The sequence below is a fragment of the Anopheles funestus genome, chromosome 2RL (genome assembly GCF_943734845.2).
Source record: "Anopheles funestus chromosome 2RL, idAnoFuneDA-416_04, whole genome shotgun sequence".
Classification (NCBI taxonomy): domain Eukaryota; kingdom Metazoa; phylum Arthropoda; class Insecta; order Diptera; family Culicidae; genus Anopheles; species Anopheles funestus.
In genome coordinates, this window is record NC_064598.1 from 80,708,799 (window position 1) to 80,735,029 (window position 26,231).

The window sequence follows — 26,231 nt, forward strand, 5'->3', positions numbered from 1 at the left end:
GCAACTGTTTAACACACTTTACCCGTACACGTATTGCAGCACGCAGCAATAGGAAACAAATCGCTACTCGCAAACGGTAGAATATATTGAAAGAAGAAACTACAAGCAAATACATATACATTAATAGTATTATCAAAAAGGTAAGAGAGACCGCTACTGGCGCTATCACACAAAGCACACACACGCGCGCGGTTCACAAAAAACCGTGCTAGAGTAGACGACGGGTCAGGATGATGCGATAATGTTGTGCGAAAGCCGCCAGACCGTTTGTTGAGCTGAAGCAGCTCATTCACTTAGAGTGCCTTTTTTGCTGTTTCACTACTGAAATTAACTAAAGTTAGTACATTAAAAAAAAACAAACAAACAAAACACAACCCCACCCCCGGTTAAAAGGGTGTTACATCAAAATCATTCTCACACAATCACTCTCTTCAATCACTCTAATTAGAGCTAATAGAGGTACATATATATATTAGAATATAATAGAAGCGAATAGTATTGTCCTTACGGTGACACAGATTCGTGATACTTTCTATATCTTTCAATATCATCTCCACGGACACACCTGGGTCGACCGAGCCCGAGTGTTTTATTTGTTGCAGATACTTAATGAATTTCAATGCCTGATGTAAGCGGTAATAATGGTAGACGCGTTTAAAACCACACACGATCGTAGTTTCGTTCCTAATGCATATACAGCAGCAAAACAAGAAACAAACAAAAAAACCAGCAAGTATAGGATGTAAGAGACACGTATATGAATTGTCCCACAGTACAGCAAAAAAGTTTAGAAGTCGGCTGCATTTCGGCTACAAAAGGTCTCTCTAAACATAATGCGCTGCAAATGTTTCTTACACGGTGCAGTGAAAGTGTAGAAACGGTTCGTTTTAGTAGTTTAAACTTATCAGCTAACGAAAAACAATAATAGCCGAAAAAAGGCTCCATTATCTTGGTTTTATTATGGGACAACGTTTAGTTATTTATTGTTGTGAGAACAAATGTGAGAGAAAGATCGATTTAAAAAAAAGCATATCGCAATGCACGGCGTGTTCCAAGTAAGATAAAACGGCTATGATATGTAATATTGCAAATGCAGAATATATTTCAACCTTTTTGATCTGGTAAACCATCTTTAAAACAAACTGTTTATTAATTTGAAAATGATTTTAAAAACGTAATGAGCGTTTGCGCGCGCGTGCATAAAACAATAGTTCCTTTGAAGATGTTTTGGTTTTGTACTAATCGATTTTATTAAGCTGTATCAGAAACGCACGACGTTTAAAATGGAATTGATATAGCATATAGGCAAATCGATAAAATTACTAATAAAGCAAAGGCAAATCTGCTCAAACTATTGATTGATGGGAGAGAGAGAGAGATAGAGGGAGAAAATACGCGATCCAATAAAGTAAGATTAATTTAATTGTTTGTTTTCGTACACTATGTTGTTTTGAATGTTTGTGTTTTTTTGTTTGTTTATTTCATTTTTTCAAACATAATCGCATCGCAGAAACAAAGTACTTATACTACACCATGAGCAAAGGTGATTATTTTCTTCGTGGCTTCTTGCCTCCTCCCTTGCCTCCTTTTCCTTTGCCCGTGGGTTTCAATCGCTTCCGTACACCGTTGAACTGTTCCGTATCTTCCTCGTCGGAATCGTTTGCACCCCGTTTGCCCGTTTTGCTTGCCTTCCGCTCCTCGATGTCTTGCTGCTCGATGCGCGCCGTTCGGTGAGCTTCGGCTACGCGCTCCTGCAGTGCCATTACCTCGTCCTGTTCGCACTTGTACTCGGGTAGCTTTTTGCCGAGCAGATGCTCGATACGCTGGTACAACTCGACGTCGTATTGCGTCACGAAGGTGATGGCTTGACCGGCGCGTCCGGCACGTGCGGTACGTCCTACCCGATGGATGTAGTCCTTGCTGTGCATCGGAATGTCCAGATTTAGCACGACGTCTACGTGCGGGATGTCAAGACCGCGGGAAGCAACGTCGGTTGAAATGAGGATTTGGCGGGCTTGCGATTTGAATTTGTTTAGCGCCGCCATACGTTTGTTTTGCGTCATCTGGCCGTGCAGTGGAACGGCAGCGAGCCCAAGGGCACGCAACATCAGTGCCGTGCGGACCGTGTTGCTGCAGGTGCTGCAGAAAATCATAAAGCTATTCCCGGCCAGCTCGTTCAGCACGTGTACCAGATAGACGTTCTTGAAGCGGGCCGGTATGAACAGATAGTACTGCAGCAGTTTCTCCACCGTCTGGTATTTGCTCGACACTTCCACCTTGACCGGATCGCGCAGTGACGCACGTTCGAGCTTCTTCACCTTCTTCGTCATGGTGGCACTGAACAGATAGGTGCGCCGTTCGCGTGGCAATACTTTCAGTATTTTGTTTACCTCCTCCTCGAAATCCATGTTAAGGATACGGTCCGCTTCATCCATTACGAGGTACTTTATCGCCTTCAGATTGAACCCTTTCGTGTTCTCGAGATGATCCACCAATCGGCCCGGCGTAGCGATGATGATGTGCGGTTTACGGGCGAGCTGGATTGCCTGCGTCACCAGATCCATACCACCGACGATAACGCAACATTTCACACCGACCATCGCACCGAGTGCTTCGAACTGTTCCGATATTTGGTACGCCAGTTCACGTGTCGGCGTGAGGACGACAGCAAAGTATCGTTGCGGGTTGTCCAGCAGTGACTGCAGGATGGGAAGAGCGAATGCTCCCGTCTTACCGGAACCCGTTTCAGCCAGTCCAATAATGTCCTTTCCCTGTAGTGCGAGTGGGATTGCTTCGCGCTGAATTTTTGACGGAGCTTTCCATTTCAGACCACGGCACGCTTGACATAGTGTATCCATTAGACCCTTGGAAAGGAAAAGAAATACTTACACTCATTTGAAACAGGACCTTTAAAATCGCATTCTGCTTACCAAGTCTTCCCACGTTTGTGTGCTGTCGGTACCATTCTCAGCCTGCTCGGGTTCCTCCTCATCGCTACCGGAATCAGATCCATCCTCCTGTTCGTTAGACGAATCGTCACCGTTCGCAGCAGCCCGTGCTGCCTGCTCCACATCGGACATATCATCACTTTCCGAGCTGGACATGTTGCTCGGTGCGTATTAAAACCGGCCACGAAGCGGAGAACTTATTCTGCACGCCGGGAAACAACAGATCGAACAGAAAACAACGTGCACACGGATGGTAAACACAGCAAGTGTTGTCAATGTGGTTCGTTTGTTTATATTGCTGAGCTGAATTCTGTTCATGCAGGCTGCTCGAAAGTGCTCGAAATTCTCAAGCACAATGGTAAATTTCATTATTTACTGATTTTATTTGTTTCAAACATTTTTTTACTTTAACATAATGTTTAGAAAGAATTTTAAGATTTTTATGACAATAATAACGATATAGAACATGTAATAAATCTCCCTTTTCAATTTCCCATTTTGTATCAGCAAATCTGTGCTGCGTTTGTGTGTGTGTGTGTGTGTGTGTGTGTGTGTGTGTGTGTGTGTGTGTGTGTGTGTGTGTGTGTGTGTGTGTGTGTAATTCAGCATTTGTCAGCGGGTGTTTTCAAAACACGTCGCATTTGACAGCGATAAGCTTTGACATGGGAAAAAAGCCAATGGCGGATTTTTGGCTACCTTTGGCGGGACAACAACAGTGTGACAGGCATTCCGTTGTTCGCGGCAAAATCACACTTGTTTGAACAGTTCTTGCACAGTTCGGTTGCTGGCGGGCGCTAGTTAAAGGAACCTGTATTACGGTGAATAATCACGTACAATCCCTATTGTCCTTAGGCACCTCCCTGCCATTCGATCCGCGCGCTCGTGTTACCGTGTTCCCGTTTTCGTGGAAAAGATTTGACAAAGAAGAAGGGCACCGTAGCGCGCCAGAACGGACTGTGAGGACAATTTACGTGGAACCAACGCTTTAACTGCTTTCCTTCTTCTAATCGACAGCAATATGCCACGAAGATAAGTTTTTTATGACCGCACCAGTTGGGTATAATGTATGTGCGTGGAGGTGGAGTAAAGCGCACCAAAGGGAACGGAGCACACCGTATGAACGATTCCGCAGGTAACAGACAATCGAGCGCGCTAACGTAAAAGAAAGGCAACTGTGTCTTCTCACCGTTTCGTTGATCATGAGCGAGAAAAAACCGCCCAAACGGCGAAGAGTGCGCGGTGGGCCAAAAAGGGCCAATTTAATGCAGCATACAATGCTTTCGCCACCCTCACCCATCCCGGAGGAGGAGGAGGATGATGCCGATTTCGAACCATCGTCTAAAAAACGGTTCGACAAATCGCTAACCATGCTGACCCGTAGCGTCGTGAAGATGCTCCGCGAAACTCCGGATGGTGTACTGTATCTGCGTGATGTACGAACGACCGAGAGCAAGCTGCGGAGGTGGACATGCCACAGGAGTCGTTTTGTTTATCATTCTCTCCATCTTTTGTAGGTTTCATCGACATTATCCAATCGGCAGAAGCGACGCATTTACGACGTGACGAATGTGCTGGAAGGAATCGGACTGGTGAAGAAACAAGTGAAGAATCACATCAAATGGATGTAAGTAATCGGGAGTGTGCAGGTGGGCGTTCAATTACAGAAAACATGGCCATTTGTTATTGTTGTTCTTCAGTCGGTGGATATGTCAAAAGCAGCGTCAGATTCAGATCCGCACACAATCGAAGCACCACCGACACGTGATTGGTCATTTTTTAAATTTTTATATTTTTGTGGTCCTTTTTTACAGCGGCGAAGAATTGACGACACAATCATGTCTGGGTACGGCACGTCAAATTGGGGTGCACATGAGAACGCGCCGTGATCTGGAGCTGCGCGAAGCGTCTATCGATAAGCAGCTGAAAGCCCTACGCAAAAGTACGCAAATGTTGCGCGACGATACCGCAATGCGATCATTTCTGTACGTGACTAGCGACGATTTAACGTCCGTGTTTGGCAATAACCGAACGCTGTTCGCACTGAGCGAGGATCAGTTGGCGCGACGCCCACAACCGATGGCCGATGGTGGCGCACAACACACCGCCGCCAGCTGGTTAACGATTCCACACGGTAGAAATATACGCCAGATGTGGGCGAAATCGCGCCCGAAGGGACCACCGTTAACGTTGATGGTGCTGAAAGAACCGGCCGGTTCGTGCTTTACGCGACCAAGCCGACGACCAGCAATACTTCGGGCAAACGCCGAACAGCGGTACGCGAAACTCGTAGAGGAAAAGGAAGAACTGGAAGAACCCGAATGTCACAACAGCGAGTTGGGGAACGAATCAGTGGATGAGGATGAGGATGAGTACGCGAAGGTACGGCAACGCGAGCGTCTCGCACGGATACTGCTGGACAATTGTACCGATGCGCACCACAGCCTGTACCGTCCGAACGGGTGGACGAACAGGAAAAGTGAAACGCGCGGGCTGCTCATACCGTTCCTAGTGATTAAGCCACGGTTTTACGGCAGCTACACGTTCGCACTGCAACCGCACGAAGGTGTGTTCGATCTGTTTGGGTACGAAATGGTCAGCAACCACCAAAGAGCGACGGAACTAACCGGGGGGCCACCAGCGAAGAAGGTGGTCCACCACCTGTCCGGTGAACGATAGTTAGAATCGGTTCGGTGTATCGGGGTGTAAAGCCTTCCTCGTGTATGTCGTGTCGTATCGCGCAACGCTGACAAAAGGAAATATTGTTTGACCGTGTGTAGTAATAACTTTTTAGACTAATTTCTATTCCTAAGTATCCGACTGCCAGTGTGTACGTGTACGTGTAGAAATTGTTTAACTGTGCTTTGGTTTAAAGGGTACGGTGATAAAGAAAAAAAATCGCGTAAACGATAAATGCGTTCCATTACCGTTTGTATAATACTTTCACAGCTCCATGCACGTCCACAAGTTGCTTCATCTAAATTAAAACCTAAAGTAAAATTACTACAACGTGCGGTATGTCTTTCAGTAAATAAATTATAGCTCTGACCCCATCATAACTATCCTCTGGCTTAACCATTTAAAACCCAGTAAATTGTGAAAGCAACTGAAGATTTTATCATTTCAGGTAAGCTGACGGAGGAGCAACGATAAAAGAAAAAATGGCACTTTCTGAATAATTAATATATGTGTACACCTTGTGTGCCCGGATCATCGAGCGAATTCGTGCTCGTCCAACTCGCCATTAGCGATGGGTATTTTTCGCGACCTGCACGTGCTGCTAGCGCTCTTTCAATGGTGTGGCCTTGTACCTTACGTTTATAACCGTTCGGGTACGCGTGTGAAGATGGTTTACCGTCGCTATCTGATCGGAATAGCTCTAGCACTGTTGGTTATACTCATCGTAACGTACCTGAGGGCAAAAGTTCTTACCGATTACTCCTTAAACTTAAACAACTTATCGTACATCATGTGGCTACTGGCGGCGATGGTCGATACGCTTGTGTTGAGTGTAATACTCATTGCGAATGGATTGAATGCGGCTAATTATGTAGCGCTGATCGAACTGTTAGAACGCATAGAACGTGCGATCGATGTGTGGATGATCGATCAACGGCGACGTTATTCCGTTCCACCGTACCGTTGGTTTGCGGTGCTGTCTTTGCTACTTTGTATCGCTTATCATTTGTACGGTTTCTATAGCAATTTTCATCTCGTTGTCCATCTGGTACTGCAGATTCGGTGGGAACTTTTGCTAATCGATCTGTACCTTTTCTATGTGCTTCTTTTGCTCTACGCTATGGGTCAGTGTGCCTGCCATTTGCGTGCGATGTGCCGTGACGCAATCGATCGCAACAGTGTGTCCGAACTATGCGCAGTTTTGCGGCTGAGGGACGACCTATTGCAGTGTGTTTCACTGGTTAATCGCATCCATGGTGTTATGTTTTTGGGCGTAAGCACGAGCTGGCTCATTTCGATAACGTGCATAGTTTATTTCGACTTCATATATAGTGGGTTACAGCTTAATCCCAATCATCCGTACATCAAGGAACACTCGCTCATGTTGATCTGGAAAAGTGCGCTAGTCGGTGGACTGTTGGCCGTAGCAGGAATGGCAACGGAACAGGTAATTCGTTACACCAATATGCGCATAAATTGTTCAGCAATCTTTCTCTCCTGTGTACGTATGAAACTAGATCTTATAGGAGTGATCGTGATGGGTATTTTTGCTTATTATTCCACTCCTTGCTTAACCTTTTTCGTGCTGACACAGTTCAGGTCTCCAATCCATTTCCAAGAATCTTGCCCCTTGACTGTATTTCTACGCCATAAAATTGTAACCGATCTTCCCAAGGGGTTAGGTCCTTTTGATCTGTTTAAAGAAGTCGCCGTGCTCTTCATTTCTGTGTACGGCATCCTTTATCAAACTATTCAGCTGGCTCAGGGCTCTATTTTACTAAAAAGCCAAAGGTATCACTCGCCATTAAAAAAAGTAATAATAACCTAATAATACAGGACGCTTCAGTGTGCGATCATCTGGATTTTGGGAGTTTGTAGAGCTCACAATATAGACGATTCTCCATCACAAGAGAGCTAAGGTTATTATCCTTAACTATCTCTCAATTACGACGTGACAAAAATTTGTTTAAAAGAAATAAAATCTTTCTTGTCTAATCATCTAGGTATGGCAAATGTAAACCATTGACATTAAATACGAAAGATTTCAATTTAAAAACAGACAACGAACGTTTCGAGTAAGTTGAGTCCCTTTTGCCAGTTGAGTAAAACGCTACTAAACACGTATCAAATAAGATGAAATTTGTGTAGAATATCCTGCTAAAAAGCTAATACAAAACTTGTATACGATTCGTCGCTAAAACTAATAAGTAATTTAATATTTTTTATCGCACACCCTAGATAAAGCAGATAACGCAATTAACGCAACACTGTGGGATTGTTTCGCTGTGCAATCGATCGTTGGCGAAAATGATCGATAAGCTGCTGATCAAGTGTCAATTTCAGGACATTAGCTTTACCGTGTATGGATTGTTTACGATCGACAACAGCTTAAACTATATGGTGAGATGTTTTTCCATCCAGTAATTGTGCAAAAGTATTCTAAAATTTTACTTCCATTTCAGGTTATTAGCTCGATTGTTACGTACCTGGTCATTATCACGCAGTTTCGTCAGATGGAAATTGAATATGAAAGCAAAGGGACAATGAAGTGATTTTAATTGGAAGGCCAACTTCAACGCCCTTAACAAAAAAATCCACGAGAAAAACATTGCGTAGATTGGAAGAAATTTCAGAGTGGTAACAATATAGATCATAGACCCTTTTGTCCGCGATCGTTCGCTTGATGGGAAGACGTGCACTCAATTGTGCGCAGTTTCGGACACTTTAACGCTTACTATTGGCTGTTGTTTGTTTTTGGCGGGAAATTCGAATTGTTGCTACAATAGTAACAAAACCTTCGTTTCCGCTCCGCTTTTCTCACTTTAATGCGTCTACCTTTTGATCTTTACTCGCGCTTAAATGGTAGCGAAAAACACATCTTTACAACTTTCTTCGCTCTGTCTAACATTTCCGAAACCTAATTGTACTTTTACGAGCTGCTCCTTCCTTTTTTACTGTGCGCTACGATAATTGCATGAGCCTGCATTTTCCGCGTATTGAGGTGTGTTGGACTGATGTGTTGTGTGTGTGTGTTCGTGTGTATGTATGTGTAATGTGATGTACTGGAAACACAACAGCCTTTTTTGTATTCTCTCGTTGATTTTTACCGATCATGCGCGCGCAAATCCAAATCGTACGCGGAATGGAATATTCGCTCGCGTTTGCATAGCTTTTTTTTAAGTTAGGCTAGTAAAAATACGCACACCGCACACCGGGCACTCATCTACTTTAAGGCGGCATCTACACGGCTCGCAAGCGATAACTTTACGTACGTACGTGATAGAAGTAACCGATATCTCTTTGTTTCACGATATCTATCCAACAATTCACTAAATCTACTAACGATGCCTAACGTCAATAAAAAAAAACAAACAAACAAATTAACATTACTGCTTACATGGTAGTACGCACTAAGACAAATTATTCGCTTCCGCTAACACTCGTTCGTGGATGATAAAAGTTGGCAAAACCTGAACGCTTTAAGCAAAATTATTAATATAGACGACATAACGAAACATAACGACGAAAAGCGTAGCAAGCAAGCAAACTAACACGTTCTTAACAACAATTTAAAAACGACGAGGCTTAACGTAAACATCGCAAAAAAAGGAGCTAGTATGGTGTGGAGCAAATATGTAATGAAACGATAGCAGGCTTACATTTTCGCATTATAGTAACAAGAAAACCGAAACAAAAAAGAAAACCTATTTTAGAGCGAATAACGAATAACTAAACTAAGACTTCTTTTGTCGATACCGAACGCGTGGTCAAACTGATGGAAGTTACTGTGGTGGACAGATTGCGAATCCATCACCTCTTATAGCGGTACTCTAGGCTGTGACCTGCTTCACTGAGATTATGGTAACGTCATTTTGTTTTGCATATAGAAAAAATCCTGATTTTTTTTTTAAACACCTGTTTCAACCGAGGAGCACGTCCTGGGTTTAGCGTTAAACCCCCAAGAGCAGCAACAAGGCACTGTTTTTCGTTTGTTTTTGTTTGATGTGACAAACACACCAAACCTCCATTTAGTGTGTTTTTTTGGTTTTTAATTTGAGCGCATTTGTATCACTTTAAGGTGATAATCAAACATTGGAGCATAGCAGCTGTGGATGTATGGATGAATGCCCGCTTGCCAGCAAGAAAGACTTACTACTCTTCTTGAATAGTATAGATCGAAGAAAAAAAACCTACGAAACTATTGCTTCTTACCCTTAGAATTCGCACATTTAACATGAAAGTGTAGTAAAACAAATCGTTCAATGATAATAAAACAAAAAAAATAGAATGGAGAAATAGAGCGAGTTAAAAGAAAAACTGGAAAACATCCCAACCAGCAGCAACGTTTTACGATCTATGGGGACTGGTTTCGGTGCTACTTCCTCCACGGCTGCTACCCTGTCCGGAGCCTCTCGGTACGAGAGAGTTGTTGTTTGAATTGGAGATCGCCTTAAGTACCTCCTCCTGCAGCGAGCTAGGAGGATCCGACAGAACATCCGTCGTCGTTGACAGTTGGCGCAGCTGATTGGAGACGGCTAAAATTAGGGGAGAAAGATTAAATCTTTCCGATCGACGTCGATAGGCACACAATTACATACCAGGCCTTAGCTCCACCAGCGAACAGTGTTGATCAACCCACAGCTGGCTGGTGCGATACATTTCATCCATACTCGCGACGGAAACCGTTTGGTTGTAGGAGTTTAGCAACGGTTCGAAGATCAACCCGAACTGTAAATGTGTGTGTGAGAGTGATGTACTAAAATTCCAAACCTTTCCGTTTCACGACAATGTAAAAAAAAACACTTACGATCCAGAATTTCCAGTTCTCCAACGTTCGCTGTCGGACGTAGTGTTGGTACAGGTCCTTCACGCGACCGGTTCGCTGGCGTGATACGGGTGCCCCACTGGCGGGCAATGCCGTATGAAGATTGCTGCAAACAAAACGCACAAAGTGAGTACCACCGGAACGATTTGCATAAAAGCACTTTTTCTTACTTCAATGAATTATTCAACTGATCAATCTCCCGGCGCAATGCATCCATCTGATCGTTGGCGGACGTACGTTCCGTGCGTAGCTGCTTGATGTAATCCGCTCCCTTCTGTAACATTGCCGCTTTGCTTAGCTGTTTGTGAAACGGAAAAACAAACATCGTTATTATCGTATCGAAAAGCTTCGTAAGCAAACGTTTAATGTTCTTACCTTCGCATTCGGATTTTGCTGCAGCTGCGGTATCAGCGAGTGAAGCGTATCGAACCCATTCTTTATGTTGTACCGACGTTTCTGTTCCGCGTGAATGTGCCCCGTACGCCGTTGGCTATCGCTGCGCGGGAATTTACTACCGGCACCGCCCGTACTTGTACTGCCACTACCACCCAACCCCGTTGGTGACAGGGGACCATCCGTATCGTGTGCCGAATCGGGCGAAAGACTCTGCTGCGAAAGCGACATACCGGCCGAGGAGGCAAAATTCAGCACGGAACTGTGGCTCGGTTGAGCTCGCATCGTACTGCTGGATGTACCGGGTGTTGCATTGGACATTTGATGGTGGTGATGTTGCTGCTGTTGCTGTTGCTGCTGTTGCTGCTGTTGCTGCTGCTGTTGCAGTTGATGCAACTGAAGCTGAGAGGACGATGGGGAAATGGTATTACCCATTGACATCGTTTGAAACAAACTGGTCTGTTGCTGGTGTTGCTGCTGCTGCTGTTGCGACGACGACTGCGTTAAGGTACTTATGGCACTTGATGATGTACTGTGTGATTGTTTACTCAGTAAGGTACTTGCGTCTAAAGACGAAAAAAAGAAAACAAAATAAGATAAAAGTTAGTTCCTAAATCATTAATGTTACCTGTTCACCGATTCCCTACTTACTATTAGTGGTTAGTAGTTGGGCAAGCAGCGCACTGTTGGTAACGTTGAGCATCGGTTCACTGGAGGTCGCGTGCAGTGTCGGTGACATGACATGCTGCGAACTACCTCCACCTGCCATTGCCGTGCTGCTGCTGCTACTGCCAGATCCCATCATCCCTATACCAGGGTTCGTTATGACACCCGTCTGCTGCTTCATGATCATCGAGTTGCTGCGTGTGCGCAATTTCGCATTGGCCTTCTGGGAGGACTGATGGTAGCGAGGCATGGCAAAGTTTTCCGCCTCCTTCGGTGGTAGCGGAAAGGTCGCATTAATCGGAAGACTGTTCGAACGGAACATCTCTTTGGTGGGATGTGGCGGATGACGTTTAGCTTGCGTTTGTTGCTGCTGCTGCAAACTGCCAGCGGTGGACACAATTGATTGCTGTTGTTGCTGCTGCTGCTGCTGCTGTTGAAGCTGAAGATCCTGCAGCTGCTGTTGTGACTGCTCTAGTGCGTTCGATATTCCTACAGTGTTCGCACTCATACCGTGGCCCGTTGATGGCCCGGTAGAGCCGGTAGTTGGCTGCAGGAGTGTACCGTGCGGTGGGGACGAATGACGCATCGCTCGTACTCCGCTGGCATATGAACCACCGGCACCGACTGTTTGTGACGGTATTTTGTACGGTTGCGGTTGGTGTCCGTGGTACGATTTGTAGCTACTTCCCGATTGCGATGCATGCAGACTACCGGGAGGCGAGTGTTGCGATGCCAGCATTTGGTTGTAGTTCGGCCCGGTCGGCATGGAGGTTGAGCGGGGTTGTGGTGCGGCTGGTTTTGCTTGCGGTAATGCCGGCACCGGCAAGGATTGGCTGTGCGTCAGCAGTTTAGAGTTGATGCTTTGCAAAAGCATTACCGAACCGCCGGGCACGTTCGGTTGGGCAGACGTCGTGCCAACGCCTGTGGTGCCCATTTGGGAGGTGGTTCTTATGTTACCACCACCATTACCACCACCACCACCAGCACTGGTTGCACCGGGACTGTTGGAGAGGTTAACAGGATTGCTAGCAACGTTCTGCAAAGCGGAATGGTTGTAGTGTAGCTGCATACTACCGGGCGTTAACGATGATGGGATGCCACCACCGGAACCCATCTGAAGAATGCCGGACGTGGAGGAGGAGGAGGAGGCGGATGAAGAAATCACATTCTGGAAACCACCCGTGGCATTGCTACCGTAAGGACCGGATGTTCCAAGGACCGCACTATTGCCACCCGCCTGTCCCATGTGTGGCTGCGAAACCATGTTGTATGCCATCGTTTGATGCGGTGTCGGTGGGTATTTGGGATCGTAGTTGTGTTTGGCGTACCCGCGGCTAAACTTCGATTTAACACTGCGCGCCAACTCGTCGCTACTGTTACCGCCGGCTAGCGTGTGCTGCTGATGTGGCTGACCGGATGATGCCACCGGACCAATACCGAGCGATGCACCCAGCGATGCGGTCGGTTGATTGTTACCAGTCTGACTTCCGCCACCAATAAGCTGATCGGATAGATACGTATCGATTGCGTTGCTTAGCTGCTGGGCGATGGAGGACTGTACGGTAGGCGAAGGCGAACCGGCACTCGACGGTTGCAATGTTTGGGCGTAGATCTTTGCCGAATATTGAATGCCAGCCGGTTGCTGCTGTATGCAGCCGCCCGTTTGGTTCGTCTGTTGATTACTGCCGGAGACTGCTGCCTGGAGTGTCCCCGGCGCCTCCTGTATGCTACTACCAGCGTTCGTTAATTGGTTGGACCCTGGTGAAATGTTAATCAAATAAGCAAAAACGTTAATAATTAAACCGTAAGATAATTAAGCATATCGCTAACCAGTTAACACCTACCGAGTGTGTAATTGTAGTCGATTGCTTTCAGCAGATCGTCTGATGCTTCTTCCGGTACGGGGGCAAGTCGCGAGAAGTTCAGAAAGTCTAGGTCCAAATCCATCAAATCATCAAGGTTTGGCTGCAGCGGGCCCAAGCTGGGCTGAATGAAGTCGGCCCGACCAGCACCGCGAGCTAAAACGTAAAGTAGAGAAGGCGGGGGGGACCTTTGTGTATATCGGTCGTGCCTTTTTTTCCCATACTACCTCAAGTCACACGTGCTTACCTATCTCTCTAGAGTCGGGAAACGGATACTGGGCTAGTGTGGAGAACAGCGTATCCGTGGGCATATTATCGGTGATCATAAATATATCATTACTGATCGGAGACCACTCCAAGAAGTCTAATTCGCTATTCTGTAACGAAGAAAAAGAACAAAACAAAGCGCGTTATTTGGACGAATTTTTTTTGAAGTTTTTGCTCGTTTACTAAATGTATTAGGACTTGAGCTTAAATCGCGTTGTTCCATACTACACAACATATTAAAATTAAATTTGTTAAGGAAAGAAAAAACAGCTGCGTATAGAAGTAAATTCTTTATTTAACTTTAGCACGATTTTTTATACAGTTCTGACCACCTTCTGGTTAACCCTAGACAAAAAACTCCCTAACTACGCTATAGATCTAATGTAATCAACCGACTTACTAATAAAATATTCATACCTACACTTTTATCATAATGTTAAATATGTTGCTAACAAACATCCACATGTAGACGAACCAGTTTGTACGAATTAATCGACCAAGCAGTACTAAACGCTATGCAAGTTTTCGAACATACTCGCTCTTTAATTCGATGTTTACGAATTCTGGGACTATTCGGTGTACATTTGCAACACCATCCGTTGGGGAAAGTTAAAAAATTATTCGCGAGTGTTAATTATTCGATGCACAAGTTGTTCCTTATTTTAGTCGCATCCATTTTCAGCAGTGCATATGTGCTGGATTACACCGTGTTCTACCATAGCGAACTATTTACAACGACCTTTAATTTGTACGCTTTTGTAACTATCATTAATTATACCATTTTTGGTGGTGTACTGTGCATACTTCCTTGGCAAACATATCGCAACCAGAAGCATCTTGCCACCATGATGAACAGCTTTTATCAGAATGAAATGGAATTGCTTATCCTAACCAGTAAAGCGACCGATTACCGTCCAGTTGTGCTGCTATCGGGGGCGACTGTGTGGAAGGGTTTGCTAATGCATTTATTCTTTCAAGTGTACTACATCAGTGAATTTTATAACTACAAGGACCCATTTCCTCCACTGTACATTACGTGCTGTGTCTTTATGTACGCTGATCTGGCACTGGAATATGTGTTGGGATTTTGCGATTGTTTGCTGCTGATCGCACTGCTACAGTTGGACCGTTTAGTGAAGATCACAAAGCATGTTAGCGATAGTGTGGAACACGGTTTGCTATACATTGCCGTGTACAATCGCATCGTAAGTGCGGTAGGTGAGAGCATGGGCCCTTATTTCGGTCCGATACTGCTATCGTTCTGTTCGTATGTGTCCCTTGAGGTGGCACTTTGCATACTGGATTTGTGTGGTTATTTGTCCTTTAGAGGTAACAACTTTATGCATGTTCTAGCAAACAGTACATGGCTGGTGACTGATCTAATGAAGCTGATGATACTTTTCCTGCTTAGTGAAGGTGTCAACGCGAAGGTAAGTTGTAAGTTTGCCGAACTTTTGTTGAAGTAATATTCTTGCACAATAAGTAGCGACGAGTGCTTCGTAGCTATGTTAAATAGTTACTGAGCTTTAGAGTGTTTTTAGTGTTGAACGCCGTCTCCAAGAAATCCCTGTGGAGAAGGATCGTCTTGCCGCATGCGTACAATGTAGATAAGTGAACTGGAACAGTTGGTCTTATTTTTCCCCTTATTTGTTTGGATAAATGTTTAATGAACTTGTATGTCTGACCGATGAATTCTTATTCATCCAACCAAACATATGTGTGGTAGATGTTCGTCCACGTCATTTGGTTTATGTTCAGTTCGATAGTGGAAAAAATATGTTCGTGCTTGATAGCTTGCAAGGTGTAATGCGTTGTATGCGGTTGGTGGGATTGCTTTCGATAAGAAAGATTCAACGTAACGATCGTATAGAGAGTGTCTCATTTGAAAGTACCTACTATGCGATACCAAAATTTGCGATCCTCTTCATCGCAGCCGTGCTGGGAAGTGCATATTCAATTTTTCGTACCCTAATAGATCATTCGCTAACGGTCGTTGTAAACAAAGGAAATATATGGCCACTGGTGTATGTTGTGCATACTATCACCTTATGTGGTGTGCTTTCTTCACTTCCTTGGCAGACATTTCGACACCGAATTAAACTTGCGGGCGCCATGAACGCTCTTTACCAAAGCGAGCTAAAGCTGATCGAAGCTACTGGCAATCCCACCAGCTATCGCATCGTGCGTTTACTAGCGACCTTAATCATATGGAAAGCACTAATGGTGCATATATTTTTCCAAACACTGTACATCACAGAATATTACGACCCCGACAAACCGTTTCTGCCGACGTATGTCAACAACTGTTTGTTTATGTACGTCGATCTGGCAGTGGAACTAGTGTTGGGTTTGTGCGACTGTTTGCTACTAATTGCACGACTTCAGCTCGAACGTTTGCTGTGCATTGCAAAGGATCTTGGTGCGGGTATTCAGGCCGATCGTTTGGTTCAGTTGTACGTTACCACGTACTACCAGATTGTTGTCGTACTGAGGAACCATTTAAGTCCCTATTTCGGCCTAACTATTGTGCTGCATTGCTCATACGTTTGCTTCGAGGTAGCGATTTGCATACTGGATCTATATAGTATATTTGAAAGTGAGCAAAGCTTTGACATTTTAGTGCTTGGTTATATCATTTGGCCGTTGAGTGATGTTACAAAATTGACTGCATTGTTTCTGCTTAGCGAAGGCGTTGACGGAATGGTAAGTGTATATACTAAGGAGATAAGTCACAATTTCCCTCCGGAACTTCATAATATCTGTTAACTTTTCCCTCGTACAAAAATTTTTGCAAACCACTCGAGGATTTGTTGAACTTATATCGCCTGAAAGTATGCAATAAGTAGTGATTAGGTGATCGTCTCAAATTTGGTTCCTTACTAAGATAGACTGGGATTTTAAAATAGTTTCCATGGGTCTAGGCGCATTATATATACATTCTATCGAAGGCATCTAAACGGTAAGATGTGAGGAGCAGTGACAAAATCGTCTTTTTAAACTTAATTTTAAGCAGGAAAGTATTGAGGTAGTTACCACTTTATCCTTAAAACGATTGACTACAAACTTCCTCAATTTAGAACGTTTCAATAAACCTGTTCAGAACGGAACACGTGTTAGTTGATCACTCACACTAAAGCAACAGTCTGCCATATTGCTACGTTCGTAGTGCAATAATTAATGCAATGGCGTGTGGGAGGTTTAGAATAGGTCCATCTCATGATATATTAAATCTATCATAAGAAAAACTAGACCATAAATAAACATGGGAAGGAATTACAAACGAACAAAACCAACGATACGGTTCACCCCATTCGGTTACAGCTCTGCAGTAGAAAGATATGCACGTGTTCGACAACTTGCGCGTTTTAATACGGTGTTTACGATTGATTGGTTTGCTTTCCGTACAAAAGCACACCGATGACGTTACGGGCCATTGCTTCAAAGGTGTCCACTGTGCGACAACAAAGCTTGCCATTTTCTTTACCGTGTCTGTGTTGGGCAGCGGCTATTTAATGGTTCACAGCATTATAGATTATTATGTCTTTTCCGGTGTTGACGGTAATATTTGGCCATTCGTTTACATTGTGAATAATGCTACTTTTGGTGCTGTATTTTGTGCGCTGCCTTGGCAAACGTTTCGGCACCGAAATCGACTTGCGGCCGCCATGAACGTTCTGTACGAAAATGAACTAAGCTTGATCAAACATACGGGTGTACTCACTAACTATTGTGTAGTGAAATTGCTGGCAATTGTGATCGTGTGTAATGGGGTGATCTTACATATTTTTTTCCATTCGTACTACGTAAATCAACACTACTCTGATAATAAACCATTCCTTCCAGCGTATGTTACAAGCTGTCTTTTCCTGTACGTTGATCTGGCGATGGAATTCGTCCTAGGTTTGTGCGACTGCTTACTACTGATCATTCGCCTTCAGCTGGAACGTTTAGTGTGGTTAGCAAAAAATCTTGACACCGCTACGCAGACGGAACATTTATTTCGATTTTACGTTACCATGTACAATAAGATAATTGAAGTGCTTAGGCATAATCTAAGTCCTTACTTTGGACGACTAATTCTACTACACTGTGCGTTCGCTTGCCTGGAAGTAGCTATTTGTATTCTGGATGTGACCTATCTCGTAACAAACAATGGTCGTCCCATCATGCGCGTGGTGGCGAATATTTTGTGGCCATTGAGTGATGTTAAAAAGTTGTCAGCACTTTTTCTGCTCAGTGAGGGCGTCAACATGATGGTAAGTGTAAAACTGGATCCCGATGTTGATTTGTTGGGGAGAGTTATCGAAAACACATCGCAACGGTTTCATCCTCCCTATCAGTGACTCCACCCCTTGTAATGGCTTGTCCAAGAATTCAGATCCGACTGATAGATAGTGAACATACTGCGGTAGTTAAATATTTAATGTAATTCTCTTCCGTCGTCGGAGAAGGTGAGGATCGCACCTAATTAAATGTATCCCATTAAAGTAAACAGATACCGCACGCTACTGGTTTACTGCATTTCGGTTGCCAAAACTAAAATGTTCTGCTAGTGCCGGACCATGAACGTGTGCGATAACTTGCGTGTTTTAGTTCGCTGCTTGCGCTTTTTGGGCTTGTTTTCCGTACAACCGAAGAATTCCAACTATGCGTACGAAAGCATACGTTATGCAGCGTTGAAGTTCATCATCTTCTTCAGCATTACCGTGTTCGGCAGTGCATTTTCACTTTATCGTAATGTTATGGATTACCCTGCGCTGGTTGCTATCGATAAGAAGACTATTTTGCCATTCTTTTACATCGCGCATACGATTACATTTTGTGCAGTGTTTTGTATTTTAGCGTGGCAAACCGTCCTGAAGCGAAGCGAACTTGCTGCCCTAATGAATATACTTAATAAAAATGAAGTAGATTTAATCGCACTAACGGGAAATGGTATTAATAATCGAATAGTTACAATGCTTGCATTTGTGTGCTGTTTGAACGGCATAGTTTTTCATCTGTTTTTCCATTTCTACTATGTTGACCACGTTTGCGGCTTTGGTAGCCTTTTTTTACCGCTGTATATTGTGAGCTGCTTCTTCCTGTACATCGATCTGGCAATGGAATATGTGCTAGGGTTGTGTGATTGTTTGCTACTGATCGCCCAACTTCAGCTGGAACGTTTAATGTGGTTTGCCAAAGATCTCGGCCCGGGTGCCGATATAGAGCGGACGTTTCGACACTACGCAGCTCTGTACAATCGCACTGTTTATGGGCTGCGGTACAGCCTGAGCCGCTACTTTGGACCAATGTTGACCGTATTTTGTACGTACGTCTCACTGGAGGTAGCTATCTGCGTACTGGCAATCGTTGATGACACAAACAGCTATCTGGGACAGTCGTATGTTTTCATTCTGGCTAATGTGCTTTGGCCGGTAAGCGACATTAAGAAACTGGTGGCCGTTTTTTTGCTCAGCGAAAGGACAAACAGAGTGGTAAGTGTTTCGGATTGATGATTCGAGTTCATCATATGTTCATTAATTATCGGTATTGTGTGACATTTGTTATTGTTTAACCTTCACTACGAAACGCCGGTAGTTATGCAATCTGCGTGACAAAATCCTATTATGTCAATTTAAATTATTCCCCAAAGGGAGCTAAACCAACTAAAAAAACAACCTAATATACTGTCTAGCCAAAGAAAGTTTTACTATTAAAAATAAAAGATTCACGTGATCTTCACCGCTAGATGATTAATGAATAATTGCACTTCTGATCGATAAATTATGCATCTTCTCATCAAAGCGATGTTCTGGCTTCATTTGGAACATACCCTGGCACAGGAAAAGTACGTTTATGTACAACTATAAACTACATTTGTGATAGTTTTAAATGAATGGAGTGGTTACAAACGTCACTGAACAATATGAGTGCAATAGGCATAGCGTTGGTTAGATATGACAGACAGCAGCAGTCTTATGGACGGTTGAGCACATTTAGATTCACGATTCAATTTCTCTATGCTGTTTTCTGCGTTTGTCTCACGGTGATAGGCGTTTGGCAAGATTTTGATATAACTGTATTGAAGGACTATGTGTTTAATGAAGCTCTCTTTATTTTAACTACGGTGAGCTTTTGTGTTGTTTGGTTAGCAGTTCCTGTTTGCATCTATTGGAGGTGTGCCCGGCTAGTCTGTACATTGAACAGTTTGCTGGCAAACGATGCAGAACTGCGTCACGCAACTGCCACCATGAGTTTGGATGATAGTTTGTCCTATCAGCAAGCAAAGCGCTTTGCTTGTGTTATCCAGTGTGATGGAATGTTCTGCTGTCTGTTGCTAACCTGTAGCTATATGATCTTCTTTTTATTCCAATCAGAATCGTGGCACTATTACCTACCAATTGTAGTGTATATTTACGAGGATCTTTGTTTGTCCATTTTGTTTGGTTTCTATTCTACCATAATGTTTCTCTGCTTGGCACAGTTGTCCTGTGCAGAGGATCTGTTACAAATACACCTCGAGCAACACTCTGGCACAGTTGAGGAATGTGTGCGCTTTTATTGTGCGATGTACGATCGGATTTGCGTACTGATAGTAAAACCGTTTTACGAATACAGTGGACCAATCATTGTGACATTTTGTCCATTGATCATTCTTGAAGGATCCCTAAAACTGTTCCACCTGTATGATCTGTACAAGACGAGTGAGTACGGAACGGTATGGACCGAACTTCTGGTGAACATTGTCGAATGTTTGTGGCTGTGTTTTGACTGCAAGAAGCTATTGCTCGTCGTATACGTGAGTGAAATATTGAAACAAAAGGTAAGCAATTCAAAAATCATACTACATATTTGCTTGGAGAAGGAGAATATTTGTTGTGTATTGTAGTTCACCAACAAAATTTTCAAGGATTCCATAGACATCTTCAATCCAATCCAATCAATCTTCGCACGATACGGGAAGCAAGCGTGCAAAGTGATCAATAACTACAAATTAACAGTTGCTAGTTATTACTGCTATCATATGGTCAAAGACCTCGTAACTTTGTTACTGTAATTGTTTATAACCCGAAACAAAACCACGCTAATTACACCACAATTGCTACTACAAGCGTGGAAAGGTGTGTTGATTGATTATACGGGAAACATAGGTATAAATTATGGATTCTTTCAATTATGTTTAACTAATCGCAGAAATCCTGCAGGAATTGAAGGTAGGAAACAATTTCGGGACAGAAAGTGCTCCAGTAAATACTGGGAACTGGCAGCAATGAAGTGCATTTGGGTACATCTTCAGTACATGCAGAAGATAGGCATAGTTATGGTCAAGTATGATCATAAAAAGCAAATTTTCAACAAGGTCCCGTACGGACACTTAAGATATGCCTTCTTCTTTACCATTGCGCTACTGAGCACCAGCTACCTATTATGGCGCAGTTCTATGGATTACATCGTGTACAAACTGGAAAGCAATATATTCGATACCACCATCTTCATCATCAATTCAACACTTACATGCACCATTTGCCTCGTAATTCCGATACAGTGCTACCGCAAGCACATTGAGCTGACTACAACTTTAAACGCATTGCTGAAAAATGAATGCATTCTTCGGCGAGTTGTAGGACTGATGGGTTTGGAACCATACCGCTACAAGCGGGCGACAATATTCTCCCGCGTTTTACGGTGCGATGGAATAGCGTGCGCTAGTTTCTTCTACTTTTGCTACGTAGCAATATGGTGGACGAAAGATGAATTCTTTCATATCCATCTGTCCACATGTATCTATTTGGCAATAGATCTAAGTCTCGAATGGACGTTCGGACTCTATTGCCTGGCAATGTTGGTTGGTATAGAGCAACTTTCTTACACCAGTGACTTAATGTGGAAAGGTTCCAACGAACGGATCATTTCATTCGATCAGATATTCCCCCACTTTTTCGATCTATATGATCGTATGTCTAATGACGTACGGAAAGGACTTAGTGTGTACTATGGACCACTCGTGTTGTGCTTCACTGCATTCTTCGTGCTAGAGTGTGCGATATCGATAGTCGACTTGTGGCGAGCGTTCAGTGATGGCGGTGGGGAACTAACAGTGCTTACCTTGGGTGGTTTATGGCAATTGTTTGATATTAAAAAGTTTGTTATCCTGATCTTGGTGAGTGAACATTTCAATCAAAAGGTAAGAATTTAATTAATTTCACGCACGATAAATGACCTCTTGGCTTGAGAATGAGCGATAGCAGAAGGTTTCATGTTCGTTCCATCGTATTTTACGTGCTTAAGCCTAATAGCATGTTTTACAACACAAAATACATTTTAGAACGCCTGCAGTTATGCAATCAGCAGGATAAAATGTCGTTGTTTGTTTTATAACACAAAGAAAAACTAGGTCACATGGACTACCTGGAACACTAAGTGTTTTATATTCACATTTATGATATTTTTTCAAATGGTTATCATGTTGTACACTTTATGAGGGTAAGGAATCCTGTGCTTCGTACCTGTTGCAAACAAAAGATACAAACTATCTTTAGGGCCAAGTGATTAATGAACAAGTGCTCTTCATCAGGATAAATTATGCAGTTGCTCAACGTGGCAATTACCATTTTTGGCTTATGTAATTTCGAACTAACATTTGGACCAAACAAGTCACATTATAATATACAGCCATCAAGGACTTTTGTTATTGTTTGATGTCAATGGAGTGGTTGCAAACGTTACTGAACAACATGAGTGCATTAGGATTAGCTTTGGTTAGATACGACGGACAACTTCTGTCCTATAGCAGGCTCAGCGTGTGTCGATGGACTTTGCAGTACCTGAATGCATTTTTTTGGATTTGTTTGGTTGTGTTTTTTACGTGGAAGCAGTTTGATATAAGTGGATGGAAAAACTATAATTTGGATAATGTTCTTATTGTTGTTTCCGGCGTAAGCTATTACGTTACATGGTGTGCGATGCATTTTTACATCTATAAAAGATGCACAGAATTGATCTGTGCATTAAACAGTCTGTTGGCAAACGATGCAGAACTGCGTCACGCAACTGCCACCATGAGTTTGGGTGATAGTTTATCCTATCAGCAAGCAAAGCGCTTTGCTTGTGCCATCCAGTGTGATGGCATGTGCTGCTTTCTGTTGTTGGTCTGTGGATATATGGCATTGTTATGGGTTCGATCCGAACCCTGGCATGTTTACCTATATTTTGCATTTTATCTATACGAGGATATTTGTTTGTCGGCTTTGTTTGGTTTCTATTCTACGATCATGCTTCTTGCTGTGGCACAACTGTCATGTGCAGCAAAGTTGTTAAAATCGCAACAGATCGGTGTAGTACAGGAACGGGTGTCTTGTTTTTGTACGATTTACGATCGAACTTGTACGCTGATAGCGAAACCGTTTTACGAATACTGTGGACCAATCATTGCGATCGTTTGTCCTATGATAATTTTTGAAGGATCACCCAAACTGCTTCAGGCGTATGACATATACACGACTAGTGCGTACCAGAATGATTGGACTGTAATACTATTGCACGGTATGGAGTGGATTTGGTTACTCTTTGACTGCAAGAAGCTGTTCGTTGTCCTATACGTGAGTGAATTATTTAAACAAAAGGTAAGCAAATTAAATATGTTATTGTTCTGTACCAAACATAGGATTCGTGGAGTTTGAAATGCATTTTTTTATGTAAGGATATCGAAGATCAAGATGTCGTTATTGTAAAAATGTAAACGATCTCTTAGATGTTGTATTTTTTTTTGATTAAGTAAAGCAAAACAACTATATGCGATAAGTATTTTGACTTCATGCACGATCTTATTGTCCAAATAATCGAAACGGTTAAGGGTGATGTAAGGAATGGTGAGTTGATTGATTATTCGGGATACATTATGAATGCTTTTAATTATGTTTAAGTACTCCTAGAAATCTTAGACTGGAAAAAAGCGAGCAGTTTGGGGATATACATAGAGTGTTCCAGTATACGCTAGGAATACATCTTCAGTACATGAAGAAAATAGGCAGATAGTTAGTCCTATAGAGTGAGTTCGTAACCATATGTCGAACAAAAGATAACTTCCTTCACACCCATTTATCGTCATGTATTTATTTGGTAATATATCTAAATATCTCGTGCAGTGTTGTGATGTTGAGGAACTTTCCGTACATCAGTTACTGACTGCTGAAAGTTTCCAATGAACGGATCGCTACATTCGAGCATGAGTTGCAAAGGACTTAGTTCGCTTGTAGTGTGCTTCACCGCAATGCTCAGTGATGGCGGTGGAGCACAAACAGTGCTTGCCTTGGGGTCCTTATGATCGAGAAGTTTGTTATCCTGATGGAGGTAAGTGAACATTTTAATCGAAAGGTAAGAATAGAACTAATGTTATCGACGTTAAATAAACTTAATTATTCAAAAGCATTTACGTGACACACTTACAACGAATTGTTACCAAAAACATCGGTAAACATAGTACAATGGTAAATAATTTGTAATGTGTCAATCAAAGTATAATATTATTTATGTTCTGTTTGAACGTCACAAGTTTGATTAATTACGTCAAAACTGAGGCCATTTATGATGCTCTGTTTAGAAGTGAAACCGTCATCAATTTCATTTTCGTATCATCTTCCAAAGAACCAAACATGGTTTCTTCGTTTACGGAACTTATTCGACCGTGTCTCAATACTGCTAGCAGGTTAGGTGTCTGTTATGTACAATATCGTCCCGATACTAGTGATCGATTCATTATTCCCGAGCAAGTCACTATCAAACTTGTGCTCTGGATTGTAGGACTATTGGTAGGCGGCTCTTATACAGTTATGCACACCAAGCAGTATGTGATGGAAAGTAGCCAACAGGAAAGCTATGTCGACTTTGCCATGTACTTTGCGAGCAATACGTTATTCGTTATTATGCTGCTGCATATGGTCTATCATGGGTATTATCGCAAACATACGCAACTAGAACTGTTGAACAGTGTGCTGAACATTGAACGGAAGCTGTCGGTGCTGTTAAAAAAGCAACACGATTACGGACGCATTGCCCCGTTGGTAAAGTTGCTAACACTTTGGTCCACCTTTTTCTACGTGATCGTTATGAACGTTATGTACGTTGTGGGACATTATCAATACGAAACGTTCGTTATTCTGTACATTGAAACGCTGTTACTACTGTACGGTAACGGTTGCATAGATTTTATCATTATTATCTGTTGCACGACGCAGATGGTGCTATGGGTTCATTTGAAAGAATTGGTCCAAGCTGTGAAAACGAACGAACGTCCTGATTGTGCAGTGTTATACACGTATATACAGCTGATCGATCGTACCAAAACATTGATCGACATTAACCTTAGCCAAGTGTATGGTTCATTCGTTGTACTTCACTGTTTGTATGTGTTTTATGAAGGTGCATCTATATGGTTTTCGTTTATTAGTGCGACCATGAATATGAACTTTAAAATAGTGAATGAAGAAACTGATTCAACGCTGATTACTTACATCCTATGGCTTGTCAGTGATATGAAAAATGTTTTGGTTTTAGCGATTTCGTCATCGTTGTTGCAACAAAAGGTAATTTTTTTCAATTTTAGTTTTCAGCCAATTCCTTATTTGTTTACATACAATTATTTAAGTAATTGATTTAAGTTAAATGAGTTAGATTGTAAGTAGGCAAATATGCTAAAATGTGTATGACTTCCTTGGTCATTATTTCACTTGATAACACGTTGTCGGAAGACTTTAAAATCTTTTGTACTGCATATTGCATACTTTTCGGCGCGTGCGTCTAAAATATAACTCAGCATTATCGAGAATATGACTTGATTATAAGTTTGTTAGAATATGATTTACCATCGAAGGGAGCTGTTTACAACGATGTGTATCTGAATCAAATAGTGTGTTTAGTAGCTGTGTTATAAGATAGTACATGAAACACAGATAGTACATGAAACAAGATAATCGATTGTAATAATGAAGCTCACAATGAATGTAACCATCACATATGTTACAGTTGCTTATACAACGATGACAGATGTTTATCTGTTTTGGAAGGACAGATGTCCATTTCTGATTAGTTTGATTAACTCACTTGATCCATCTCATGCAGGCAATAGTGTTCGTTCACCTGGACTCGTATCAACCACACTGTCTGACAAGATGTCAACCGTTCTGAAGCGCTATCGTCCTTTGTTGACTGTGGCAGCGTTGGGACATCTAATACCGTGCCACTACAACTTACGCTCGAGATCTTTCGAATATTCGCATTGGAATTTGTTCGCTTGTGTGTGCATCGGTCTATTTTTCGGTATTTTTGTATGGTACGATTTTGTAATGGTTCAAAAATTTTACACCACGTGGTCGACGGTATTGGTCGGTATATTGGCGATCGATATGACGGTGTATAACCTGCTAACATACTGTATTATTTTGAACGCACTGTACCATCGGAAACGGTTTGTTCAATTGTTGAAGAATTTGTTTGCATTCGACGACTGGATCCTTGAGCGGATCGTGATACGAGAATCGTACGCCGAAATCGACAAATCATCGCACAGTGGCAATTTGGTACGTTTGATTGTGCTGATGCTGTTATACATTTTGT

General features: G+C 42.8%; 4 protein-coding genes across 6 annotated transcripts in view; 2 read left to right on the plus strand and 2 right to left on the minus strand.

The window, feature by feature from the left end:
• Window positions 1-1,445: 1,445 nt before the first annotated feature.
• On the minus strand, window positions 1,446-3,216 carry LOC125761962 (probable ATP-dependent RNA helicase DDX47). The gene is made up of 2 exons (XM_049423589.1): window positions 2,931-3,216; window positions 1,446-2,864 (listed from the first exon to the last, which is right to left on the minus strand). Exons 1-2 carry the CDS (start codon window positions 3,102-3,104, stop codon window positions 1,548-1,550), a joined length of 1,491 nt encoding a protein of 496 aa, XP_049279546.1. The 5' UTR covers window positions 3,105-3,216; the 3' UTR covers window positions 1,446-1,547.
• A 253-nt stretch (window positions 3,217-3,469) lies between these two features.
• LOC125761967 (transcription factor E2F5) lies at window positions 3,470-6,004 on the plus strand. Of its 2 annotated transcripts, none has more exons than XM_049423597.1 (4): window positions 3,470-3,778; window positions 3,963-4,381; window positions 4,463-4,572; window positions 4,760-6,004. In XM_049423597.1, the coding sequence occupies exons 2-4, from the start codon at window positions 4,148-4,150 to the stop codon at window positions 5,622-5,624; spliced, it is 1,209 nt and encodes a 402-aa protein (XP_049279554.1). In that variant the 5' UTR covers window positions 3,470-3,778; window positions 3,963-4,147; the 3' UTR covers window positions 5,625-6,004. The 2 variants fall into 2 exon arrangements, with proteins under 2 accessions (XP_049279554.1, XP_049279553.1); XM_049423596.1 differs by having other exon boundaries at window positions 3,470-3,766.
• Window positions 6,005-6,866: 862 nt separating this feature from the next.
• On the plus strand, window positions 6,867-8,294 carry LOC125761974 (gustatory receptor 68a-like). Its single transcript, XM_049423607.1, has 3 exons — window positions 6,867-7,071; window positions 7,863-8,024; window positions 8,087-8,294. The coding sequence occupies exons 1-3, from the start codon at window positions 6,886-6,888 to the stop codon at window positions 8,174-8,176; spliced, it is 438 nt and encodes a 145-aa protein (XP_049279564.1). The 5' UTR covers window positions 6,867-6,885; the 3' UTR covers window positions 8,177-8,294.
• Window positions 8,295-8,368: 74 nt separating this feature from the next.
• LOC125761956 (AF4/FMR2 family member lilli) overlaps window positions 8,369-26,231 on the minus strand; it is a 40,260-nt gene continuing 22,397 nt past the window's right edge. For both annotated transcript variants that reach the window (XM_049423578.1, XM_049423579.1), the window contains 8 exons: window positions 13,618-13,747; window positions 13,353-13,526; window positions 11,494-13,266; window positions 10,825-11,408; window positions 10,620-10,747; window positions 10,432-10,555; window positions 10,223-10,352; window positions 8,369-10,159 (listed from right to left, as the gene is read on the minus strand). In XM_049423578.1, the coding sequence (XP_049279535.1) occupies window positions 9,972-10,159; window positions 10,223-10,352; window positions 10,432-10,555; window positions 10,620-10,747; window positions 10,825-11,408; window positions 11,494-13,266; window positions 13,353-13,526; window positions 13,618-13,747 (3,231 nt within the window). In that variant the 3' untranslated portion in view covers window positions 8,369-9,971. The remainder of the gene's footprint in view (window positions 10,160-10,222; window positions 10,353-10,431; window positions 10,556-10,619; window positions 10,748-10,824; window positions 11,409-11,493; window positions 13,267-13,352; window positions 13,527-13,617; window positions 13,748-26,231) is intronic.

Coding starts and splice junctions, on each gene's coding strand:
- LOC125761962 (XM_049423589.1), bottom strand. CDS start 3,104: ATGTCCAGCTCGGAAAGTGATGATATGTCCGATGTGGAGCAGGCAGCA. Junction 2,865..2,930: donor CACAAACGTGGGAAGACTTG/GTAAGCAGAATG, acceptor TTCCTTTCCAAG/GGTCTAATGGATACACTATG.
- LOC125761967 (XM_049423597.1), top strand. CDS start 4,148: ATGAGCGAGAAAAAACCGCCCAAACGGCGAAGAGTGCGCGGTGGGCCA. Junction 4,382..4,462: donor GTGTACTGTATCTGCGTGAT/GTACGAACGACC, acceptor CATCTTTTGTAG/GTTTCATCGACATTATCCAA. Junction 4,573..4,759: donor AAGAATCACATCAAATGGAT/GTAAGTAATCGG, acceptor CCTTTTTTACAG/CGGCGAAGAATTGACGACAC.
- LOC125761974 (XM_049423607.1), top strand. CDS start 6,886: ATGTTTTTGGGCGTAAGCACGAGCTGGCTCATTTCGATAACGTGCATA. Junction 7,072..7,862: donor CAGGAATGGCAACGGAACAG/GTAATTCGTTAC, acceptor CGCACACCCTAG/ATAAAGCAGATAACGCAATT. Junction 8,025..8,086: donor ACAACAGCTTAAACTATATG/GTGAGATGTTTT, acceptor CTTCCATTTCAG/GTTATTAGCTCGATTGTTAC.